Raw genomic sequence first — 11,347 nt, 5'->3', positions numbered from 1 at the left:
AATATAGGTGCCAAAGACTCACGACCCCCATTATCCCTGCATGTGATTAAATGTTACTTAATACTACGTTTAGCTGGTCTGCAGAAAGTTAGTCTACCTACATGTAAATGTGGTTGTTTCCTGTGCTGTTATGCATTCACCTGCTGCTACTGCTGCTTTTGTCAATATATTTAAAACAATAGGTAAATAAAATATGCAATTTTAGATTACTTAAAAAAAAAATCTGGACTTCTCATGACCCAATTTTAGTGTCTCGCAACCCCCACTTTGGGAACCCCTGACTTAGACCATCCATCCATCCATCCATCATCTTGACCGCTTATCCCGTTAGGGGTAACGGGGGGCTGGATCCCAGCTGGCTTCGGGCGGAAGGCAGGGTACACCCTGGACAGGTCGCCAACCTATCACAGGGCTGCCTTAGACCAGGGATTCCCAAATGTTTCAGCCTGAGACCCCTACTGTCCCTCAAAAAGAGTAAATGTTTTATACTTCATTTAGCTGGTCTGCAGAAATTAGCCTACCTACGTCCTCATGTGGCTGAATTACCTGCTGCTACTAATGCTTTTGCAAATTAACCTTTAACCTAACTTAATTTAAACATTAGGAGTCATCCTTTAACAACGAAAGGCAGAAAATGGAGGAAAAAAACATATTTTGCAAGGTTATATTTCAAATGTAACTCTTTTTCTCAAGGTTTTTTTTTTTACAACAATTGGTAAAATAAGATTGCTTTGAAAGAAAAAAACATCCCAGGAGACATCTTCTGACCCCCAGGAGGTCCTGACCCACACTTTAGGAACCCCTGCCTTACACCATGAAAAGCAACAATAGGCATGGTTAATCTAGACAGCTATTAAACAGTGAATGAGCGCCTTATTTAATCAATTATCTTTAAAGTGATGGATTCAAACTGTACCTAAAAAGGTGGTTTCACCTACATTTTTCCTTTTGCTTGGAAGTGTATTACTTGTGTTTCATCTTAAAATGCATCTTTTGCATTTGTGGATGGTATCAAAGTCATTTCTGATTCTGTAAATTTGTATACAAATCAGTGTCTTAATTACCTCATTGCATTTCTACATATACTTTAAAGTTATATTTTTGGACCTTTTTGCCTTTATTTTATAGGACAGCTGAAGAGAGACAGGAAATGTGGGGAGTAGAGAGAGGGGGAAGACATGCATGAGATCGTCGACCGGCCGGGAATCGAACCAGCGACCCTTGCGATGAGGACTGTAGCCTCTGTACATGGGGCGCTTAGACCGCTAGGCCACCAGTGCCCCTTCTACATATACTTAACGGTGACGTAAGACAAGTTACATCTGGTGGGGCGGCTGTGGCTCAGCGGGTAGAGTCGGTCTTCTTTCAATCAAAATGTTGGCGGTTCAATCCTAGTTCCAGCAGCAAGACACTGAACCCCAAATTGCTCCCACTGTTGTTCAGCAGTGTGTGAATGTGTACAAGTGAGATTAACTAATACTGATGGTCCCTCACTAAATAGCAGCTGCTACCATCAGTGAGTGAATGAGGTGTGAATGGATGATGGTGATGAGTAGTGTGTAAAAGCGCTTTGAGTAGTCAGACAGACTAGAAAATAGCTATATAAGTACAAGTCCATTTACCATTTAGCATATCTGTCATTGATTGAAGGGTCCAATAAGAGGCAGCCTCACTGAACTAAGAGGCCTAAACTAAAGCAACCAGTCCGATATTAAAAGGAACTAAAATCCTAAATCCTAAAAACACATCAAAGCAGGAGAGTAGTGTCATTAAACGGAGGTAATAGAACACAACTTTATTGAAACAGTCTGAACCAATAACATCAGCGTACAAAGAGGTGATGGCCAAAGAAGTGACGGGGTAAAAAATAAAATAAAATCAAAGAACATTTAATGCCTTTATGAAAAGAGAAAAAGTGGCTGACAGCACAGGGTAAAAGAAATCATTCTCATGGGATCAGATCGACAGTGGCAGGGTATTTTTTGCATTTATTTTGTACAAAAAATAAATTAATGAAATCTTTCAAGTTTACAGGAATATCTATATGTTGTTTTATATCACACAGAGTTGCTGATAATCCTACATGTGGTGAAGTTCAGCATTTTTGTGTTAAAACAATTAGAGGATCTAGACAGACCGAAGCAGGCTGACTCTGATAAGTAGGCCAGGAGTTAAAAAAATAACATTACCGATGAGAAACCAAACGTTGTTAGAAAAGTGAGCTGGGGAGAACACATTCAAATATCCTGAATGTCAAACGTGGCGTGACTTGGCGGTCCGGTCGATCCTTTTAAGATCGCATCGCTTGGGCGTTTCCTCGAGGCAAACCTCGAGGTCCTTGGGCAGCTCCCCGCTTGTAGTTCTGCTGATATCCCTCCTTGAATAATAAGAACAAAAGAAATGTTGTATTTGATATAATGACAAGAATTTACAATATCCAGCCATGTTAGGAATACGAAAAGTTAAAGATTACACACAGAGTATTACACTTTAACTGTATTGGAGACAATGAGTAACAGATCACTCACCCGTTGGTAGGTGTTATTGGAATAGTCTCGAGACGTGTTGAACTGGGTTTGACCATAACCACTGCTGGGAGCGTTTGAAAAAGGAGGGCGATAACCTTCATACCCCCCTGAGGATGAAGTACATGAGAAACATCAGTGACACAACTCAATGTCAACTAGAACAGAATAGTAATGTGATCATGGATTGTGTCATTACACTGAATCATGAGGCCACGGATGTTTCTTTTCTCTGTGACACACAGATGGATTACCTCTGAATCCATTGGAGGAGCCCCTGTATCCGTTCATCATGCCGCGGGCGTTCCTGGGTCCTCCCCTGGGCACGGCCCTGCTGTTGTAAAAGGACTGTCCTGACTGACCGAACCCTGCGCCTGGGGGGGAATCTTCATGTCCTGCTGCTGAGGACAAGACCTGGTCCTGGGGCTGGAATCCACCAACAACTACAAACAAGAGGAGCAAAGAAGAAAGAGGTCTTGATGGATAAAAGGTCCAAAGACTAACGGTCATTTAGGCAGTCTGACTTTATAGGTGATTAAACAAGAACAGCTACAGTTCACTGACTCATGAGATGCTGAGAGGCTCCTTGAAATATAAACACACACTATTTAACTGTCCACACAGGTTATTTTATATCATTCTAACATATTACTATTGTTGTTTACAAGATAAAGTAAACCTCTTGGGTTTCTGGGGTTTTGTACAGATTTCCTTGGGTGTGTTTTTGAAGTAAAGTGACAACGGCATCGATAAACATCATACAGAGATATAGATTTAAAAACAAGTTGGCTGAAAAGCTATTTTTCATCTGCAGTTTCCATGCTTGAAATGAAGCTCCTTAGAATGATAAACAACACATTTTCTGATTATTCTTGAAGGGTTATATTGTCAGTAGGGGTGTAAATTTAAAGTATTTTCCATGATCGATCTTTGGAAATGTTAATGATCAATTATCGATTAATCATTTTTAAAAAACGTAAAAGTTTTCCATGTCAAAAACAATGCCAAATGCTTTTTTTTCCCCATAATCAAATTTTCCTTCATGACACAATGTATATAACTGACGGTAGTGAATAGCTACTGATCGTATTGGTGTTCAAAATGTTAAACACGCTGAATATCAACGTGAGGAGCAGGCTCATAATCTCCACGGACACACAGTCATAAAGTGAAGGCTCAAGGCTGATTTATACTTCTGCGTCTCCCCTACGCAGCAGGGGCTGACACGGACATGAGCCCCACATACTTGTGCGTCGGTGTGTCTGTGTTGCGCAGCAATTCTCCGCCGAAACGCTTGAGGGCAGTGCGGCCTCTCTGATAGCCGGCCGCCTGCTTCCGGTCCCGCTACGATCTATGTTTACTTTTCCACAGGGCTTGAGGTCCGCGTCGGCTCTATGGGGAGTTACATTTTGGAGGAGGTGCACGTCAGCTACGTGCGCAGGCCTCGGCATAGGTACGGGAGCTACGCGGACCCCCGGCGTAGGGTATGCCGTTGATTCAACGCAGAAGTATAAATCAGCCTTCAGACTTCATCAAGGGGACTGAACAGAAACATATTTTAGACTCAGAGTGTCCAGTTTTCCGTCTACCCGTTCTTACTGAGAAAAATAAGCATATGAACGTGGTCAGGTGTCAGCCAAGAGCGTACCCGAGTCATTATCAGTCTGGCGGCGGAGGAAAAAAGCGCTCATGGAGACCTGTCACTCAGCTGCAGCCCCCAGCTGAGCGTCTCCACTGTGCGCAACACCTTCAGTCAGCTGATTCACATCGAAACATGCTTTAAACTTAAAACACCTCCCTGATATCTGAACGAAATATGAGACCACATGATGTTTGTTCTACATGATAGAAAATCTAAACAAGAAAATGTGTTCAAGTACGTTCTTAACAATCAATTAATCAATACTTGATTCATTGTTGACATCCCTAATTGCTAGATAAATACAAAAGTGATGCCCTGTAAACTGTTTCCTCTAAAGACGTGCAACAAGTCACAACTTCCCCCTCACCTGACTGTAGTGTCTCCTGTGGGATATCTGTCTGCTCTACAGTGCTCTCTGACTGGCTGCTGAAGCCGGGTCCATAGCCACTAGGAAACTGGCTGGGCGGATCTGCTGCTCCATCGGTGGCTGGAGGTACAGGTGCGTTCATGTTAAATACCTAAAGAGGGAAAGAAAGGTTTCAGCGTTTCTGTCTGTACCAAATCAACAACAACCATTAATCCTGTGGAGCGTGGTGTACGGTAGGGTTGGGAAATGAGGGACCATGATGTCACTTCCTTTTTAGATGGTGCACCAATAATAAGCTGCTGTGTTAGTTGCCCTTACATACGTGTTTAAGCTGACTCATCAAACAGATATAGAAAGTTTTCAACAGCTTGTATAAAAAGTCCAGAAACACTCTCCGTTTTAGCTTTTGTTATCACTCAGGTAGTTAGCATACCGCTTGCACTGACTGGAAGGGTGCTGCGTTGACATTGATGCCTCCAGTATGGGAGGGTTTGGAAACAGGTGGGAAGGCAGAGGACAGGGGACATGGGGCTGGGGATGGCTCAGATGAGAGAGACATCGAAGCCTAGGGAGTAGGGAGGAAGGGAGGGAGGGAGGAAGGAATTCAGACAGAAGAGAAACAAGGGTTGAAGAGAGGTGAGCAGGAAACACTGGATCTCTGATCTTTCATCTCGACTTGTAGCGTTGTGTCACAATGAATTACATCTCGCAGTTTGAGTTGTCAGCGAGCTTTTACATCTACATCTACTTTAAAAATAAAGGCCACATTGTAAAAGGACAAAACAGTGCTACTCTTGCTTTTATTTGATGCACCATTATCTCAGAGAAATCCAAACAACCAAGTCCAAACAAGCAATTTCTCAAGTTCTTCCTGTCGACTTACTTGTGAGGATTCCTGTGGTCCAGATACCGCACTTGTTTGAGCAAGTCTGGACTCTGAGAGGGCTGTTTGAAGAAAATAGAAATACAGAAACACTTTAAAAAAAACAAATACCAACTTGTATGATAATACATCCTCATCACAGTATAGCTGCCAGATTCTTTGATAGAGTCTATTCAGAGTGACGGTAAATTCAGTGGCGCTCACATGGGGGGCAGACCAATTGCTGCAAGTCCACAGTCTGCCCAGGCTTCATTGGCTGGGCAGACACAATGGCGGGGTCCAGAGCCTGACCGTCAAACTCCAACACGGAGTCCTGGAAGAACAAAGTGAGAGTAAATGTATCACTACGTTTTCAATGAGCTAATGGGCAGTAGGATTGCTGAGTCAGTAAAATATGGTTTCATCTCAGAGCCAGACCCTGATCCAATTTCAATTGAGAGCTCTTACTGGAGTGTGTTTTTCCTGTTATGTTCAATTTGTCAAACAGTGTCCAACTCAGCAGTTGTTGTTGTTGTTTTTTTTACCTGCATGAAGTTGTACGTCCCTTGCATCTGAGCCATGAGGTCCTGCACAACCTGCTTTCTAACCAAAGGGTCACTGACAGGAGTTGGAGACACATGGTCCACAGTATCAGGTGGTTCTGCAGCCACATGGACAGGTGCCTGGTGCTGGAGGGAATTCACCATCTATTCAACACAGAGACGCATTTGACAAGCACATGAAAGACGAGCTAAAGGATGGAAAATATGCAAATTCAGGACATTTCTGCAGCATACCTGAGCCTCTGCTGTCCACTCCTCCACTTGGTCGTTGTTTGTACTGCTGTACGGAGTTTCTGGAATGAACTGTCTGTTTATGAACTGAAAGAGAAGAGAGCATTTTGAAAATGTGATACAATTAAAACAGAGAATTAAGCTTAAACCTTGTGGTTTCTTTCTAATCATATATAAAGGGCTCTGAACACTCACCTCTGTGGTTTCCACTTCAACTGGCTCTGTGAACTTTTCAGAGGCTGTTCCCTCTGCAGAAGAGAAGCAAATTTAAGGACTGTTCTTGATCAGATAATTACTATACTAATACAAATGTATCAGCTAAAGTGTTGGTAATCACCAGGTTCTGATGGCTGCATCACAGACTTAGACTCAGCAACCACAGTCTGCTCCTCGCGCTCTTCTTCCTCCTCGCATGTCCCGTTCTGATGATTCTGTGCTCGGTCAAAGTAACCACTCAGCAGTACTTTGTCCAGAGTGTCCTTCAGTGACTTGTCTGAAACACAGATGACATGATGAGTCACATAAAGCACGCATGGTTTGATTATATATATGAATTTATGTTATGTTTGTGTGGTGAGTGACAAATACATACATGTGGTCCCTGCGACAGCCTTGTCTCTGCCCTCTAGCAGTTCCCACAAGTGCAGTGAAGCCTCTTCATACTGGCCAGTCAACCTGCAGATTTATCATAGAGTAAATCTCTGCAGAGAACTTTTGCACATTTGAATATTCGGGGCAGTGTGAATGAAAGGCGCCTTGATACCAACCTGACGTCGTAGTTCCTGTCAGGTCCCACCAGTTTGTAGAAATCATCAAGCGATGTGAGGTCAGCATCAGTGAGTAACGGGGACCCAGTGGCATCCGGCCGTTTGAGGTCCTGCCTGACACTGTCATCTCCCAACTGGTCCAGCAAAAACTGGAGCTCCAATACCGTCTTCAGTCGTTGTTGCTCCGACTCCTCCCGCTGGAGCTGTTCCCTCCTGGCAGACTTCTTCACCACCTTTTGAACCTGAACGTAGAAACACAGTCAGAAAGGTTCTTCAAGTTAACATAGCCCTTCAATGTACATCACTGATCTCATGAAATCGTCCATAAGCATGATGTGAAAATTTTGCTGATCAGTCTCCTGTTTTCTGTATGAACTCCTATCATTCAAGCGTTTCTGTATTTATTCATTCTTGTCATGTTTTGGTGTCATGATATGTATCATCTAGTCTTGATCCAAGGATAGGGAACAAGTTACAATAGGTAGTAGTAATTAAATCTTTATATGTGCAGGCAATATTTTGATAAGGAATTTATTTTAAATAGACAAAGTTTCCTAATGCTGAAGGCAACAAATGGAATGGAATGAAGGGCTACATCATACGGATTAAAGCTTTCAAAATAAAGTATGACAACAAATCAGCAACATGGACAGTAGATAAGGACTCACCTCTTGGCCCAGTGCAAGGAAGCTCTTCTGCAAGTCTCGAGCAAACTCCAGGTTGTAGGTTATCTCTTGGTACTTCGTCAAAGCTTCCTACATGCAGAAAATGAAAAGACAATTAAGATTATGATCATTAAACTGGATACAGAAAAAAATCGGTACACAAAACAACATTATCTGATCTTACCAACTGATCCTGGTTCAGGCTCTCTCCCTTATCCTTCTTATCCTGGTAGTCATCCAGTTTAGACTGAAAATAATAAAGTGAAACATCAGTTTAGTTCGGATAAACAACAAAACACCTGACTTTAAAAAAGTATCACTTCCCCTCATGAAACAATTGGTCACTCTCACAAAGAAGGAGATATAAGTATAGCTGTGGTTTTACATGCAAAGGTGAGTATAATCAACACAGATCTATCAGTTTATAGACATTATTTTTGTTAGAGTTCATGTAAACCAACACCTACTTCAAAAAAAAGTAAATGTCATACATCTCCTACTTTACCCTTCAAGATTTGTCAATGTAGATGTTTTTTATTGTTTCTTCCAAATCAGTGCTAGGAAGTGTTATTAAGATGCAATGTAATACTCTTTCTTGAACTCAAAATACCTTCTTCTTTTCCATGTTGCGAACCTTCTTGTCAATCACACCAAGAACCTGCTTCATCGTCTCACATTGACTTCCATTTCCCAGGTCTGGAATGGTGGACTGGACAGCACTGCTTCCAACCGTCACTGAAGGCATCTGTGGAAATAAATGAGATAATATGAATTAATGGATTCAACATTTTTTTTTCAACAAAACAAAACAAAAAACAGGGAAATAAACTTTTATGCACAAGTAGAGACTGTGTTTTTTTTTTTTTATTTCATGTTTGGTAAAAAGTAGAGTTATAATGAAGAAAAAATAAAGTGATGTTATCACAAGTAGAGAGGCAGGTTAGGGGACTTTGAATGGGTGATGAAAGTGGTCTCATTTGAGTTATTCTACACACATAAAGGAAGTGTACATGAATTAGTATGATATCAAACAAGGAAACAATGAGATTATGACTGTGGCATGAAGAAATTTCTTCTGGCACGTGAGTTCATGTGCATGTATAACATAAGCTTCATTTTAACTCTAAAATAAATGTAGTTTTTCTCTATTTCAGATCCTAGATTAACTCCTTTGTCCTGACAGTCATGAGCCTTTTCAGAAGCTCAATATTTCATATATTTCTGTATCGTCATTGCCCTTTAAACAATCTTGTGTGTTTACTTATGCCAAATGCCAACACCCTCCTCAACAAATTACAATATATAAAAAAACTCAGCTGCACGTCACCTCCTCACTCACACCTGCTCCAGAGACCACATCACCCCAGTCCTCCAGAACCTCCATTGGCTTCCCATCCCCTCCAGAATACAGTACAAGTTCCTCCTCATCACCTACAAAGCTCTCTATAATCTAGCTCACTCCTACCTCACCGACCTTCTGCAGCCATACAATCCCACCCGCAACCTCCGCTCCACCAACGCCAACCTCCTCACCCCTCTCACCAAACCCAAGCACCAATCCTGGGGGGACAGGGCCTTCTCTGTCGCTGCCCCCACCCTCTGGAACTCTCTCCCCCAACTCCTCAGACTCTCTCCCTCACTCACCAACTCCAAATCCGGACTCAAAATCCACCTATTTACAAAGGCTTTTAACCCATTATTGATTGATTTTTTGTTGTTGTTTGTTCTTGTTTTAGTTTTTTTGCTTTGCTATCCTTTGCTTATCGATTGTATATTTTTTTATTTTTTTTAAATTGTATTTTTTTTGTTAAGTGTCTAAGAAACCTTTAAAGCCCTTTTATACATAAAATGTATTATTATTATTATTATATGTATTTTTTATTATTTCTGTATATTTATGAGAGATGGTTATATGGTACTGATGATGGCGGTAAAACAAATTAGCCCTTTGGGAATGGTACAGATATCCTTGATTCGTTTCAATGCCTCAACAGGAGGATTAAAGCTTGACCAAAAACCACCACACAGTCTGAACTAGGAGAGATGGTACCAACGTGATGGTGCAGATGAAGCCATCTTTAACCCTTCTGTTATGTTGCAGGTCAAATTGGCCATTTTTAAAGTCTATTTTAGGCTATATATGCCTTCCAAACCAGCTAAATGCAGCATAAAAATCTGGGCAGCATGTGACAGAAGAGGAGTCGTGTTCATTTATCAACATCACTTTATAAAAATATTTAATATATAATAATTTATTCAAAATGTAAAATAAAATAAACCAAAATGTATGTCATGTAAAACTATTGTATTTATATTTAGGGCTTTCCAATGTACATTAAAAAAAGTTTTAACATTAATTTTAATGAAAAATGAGTGAGTTATCCTCAATGAACCATGATCTGAGGATTAAAGAACACCCAATGGACTAAATCTTAATTTCAATGGTAATAATGGAGTTAAATATTAGATTTAAATAAATGTGTATTGGGGTTTTTTGGGGTTCTGACACTTTTGGATAATTGAGTATCCCCCAGGTCAAATTGACCCAGGACCATTATTGCTGTTCCAGAGAAATTAACAACAGGAGGGTTAAACCTCTGCAGCGAGGAAAAGCGACTCCATATGCATTAAATTAAAACACGAATACATTCCTGTGATTACATACATGGACACCACACCGTTTATGGACTAAATTGTGATTCCACCAGAGGAAGTAAACACAAGTGAAAATGTCGGCCTTTGTAGTCAAAGTTAAAAACCTTAGCTGACTTGGAGTCATCCAGCTAAGCTTAATAACAGATGCTAGCAATAACCAAGTAACGGTTTCTCGTGTAATGATGGTTTCACCGTGAACACATCTCTTCAGCTCGGGTCGTGGGTTCTCTTTTCACTGCCTGGAGGTAAAATAAATCTTTCTACATCAAATCAGTTTAACCAACGTGAACAACACTGCTCCTAATCTCCTTGTCCTATTGTTAGCTGAGGAGCTAGCGTGTTAGCTAACATTATGCGGCTAATACAACCGGATGTTACTTAAAACACAACACATATAAAGTGTTGTTTTAAGTTTAATGTGTAATAAACGTCTTTCTTTAACGGTTATAACGTAAAGGAAAAACAAAGACCTCCTCGGGACGCAGTTCTGTTCAGTCACCTCGAGTAAAGATGTCGATTTTTAAAACACAAAGATGAGTAAGTATTTGCTGTTGATGACACATACCTTTATACTCTTTGTCTTCAAAGAGATTTCCGTGCTTGTATTTATTTTAAGCTGTATAAGAGCCGCCTGTGTCTTTTATTTTCAGCCGTTTGTTTCTAGAAGGATGCTCAGGCTCTCTCCAGCCAATGGCTCACTAGCTGCCGCTGAGCTAACGGTAGCGGCTACAAGGACCCCTTCAGTGCCCTAGAGAGTGCCTGACTAAAATAACTGTATTGTCACGTTTGAGGAGAAATGAGGAGGACCCAAGATGCAGGTACAAAATAAAAATATTTTTTAATAACCAAAACTTATTCATAACATAATTCACTGGAGAAACTAGAGGAACACGCAGGAGGGTAGACATACAATGATCTCACAAGAGACAGAAGAAACGGAGGAACTAAATACACAGAGTAATTAACACAGGTGTGGAGCACAGGACACAGGTGAAACTAATGAGGGGAATCACAAGGGCAGAAAGTAACTAACCTGGAAACACAGGGGATTCAGAACTACAAATCAGAGA

The 11,347-nt window shown here is 41.0% G+C and overlaps 1 protein-coding gene across 2 annotated transcripts; it reads right to left on the bottom strand.

The window, feature by feature from the left end:
* Positions 1–1,764: 1,764 nt before the first annotated feature.
* caprin1a (cell cycle associated protein 1a) lies at positions 1,765–11,036 on the bottom strand. Of its 2 annotated transcripts, XM_034680076.1 has the most exons (17): positions 10,843–11,036; positions 8,233–8,367; positions 7,807–7,869; positions 7,626–7,712; positions 6,958–7,199; positions 6,783–6,865; positions 6,528–6,683; positions 6,386–6,438; positions 6,194–6,277; positions 5,942–6,103; positions 5,622–5,730; positions 5,418–5,479; positions 4,968–5,099; positions 4,535–4,685; positions 2,780–2,968; positions 2,529–2,635; positions 1,765–2,377 (listed from the first exon to the last, which is right to left on the bottom strand). In XM_034680076.1, the coding sequence occupies exons 2-17, from the start codon at positions 8,365–8,367 to the stop codon at positions 2,291–2,293; spliced, it is 1,902 nt and encodes a 633-aa protein (XP_034535967.1). In that variant the 5' UTR covers positions 10,843–11,036; the 3' UTR covers positions 1,765–2,290. The 2 variants fall into 2 exon arrangements, with proteins under 2 accessions (XP_034535967.1, XP_034535968.1); XM_034680077.1 differs by lacking the exon at positions 4,968–5,099.
* Positions 11,037–11,347: the final 311 nt, after the last annotated feature.

This window comes from Notolabrus celidotus, chromosome 3 (genome assembly GCF_009762535.1).
Source record: "Notolabrus celidotus isolate fNotCel1 chromosome 3, fNotCel1.pri, whole genome shotgun sequence".
Lineage (NCBI taxonomy): Eukaryota > Metazoa > Chordata > Actinopteri > Labriformes > Labridae > Notolabrus > Notolabrus celidotus.
Note: the sequence above shows the minus strand (reverse complement) of the source record. Positions and strands in the feature narration are given on the sequence as shown.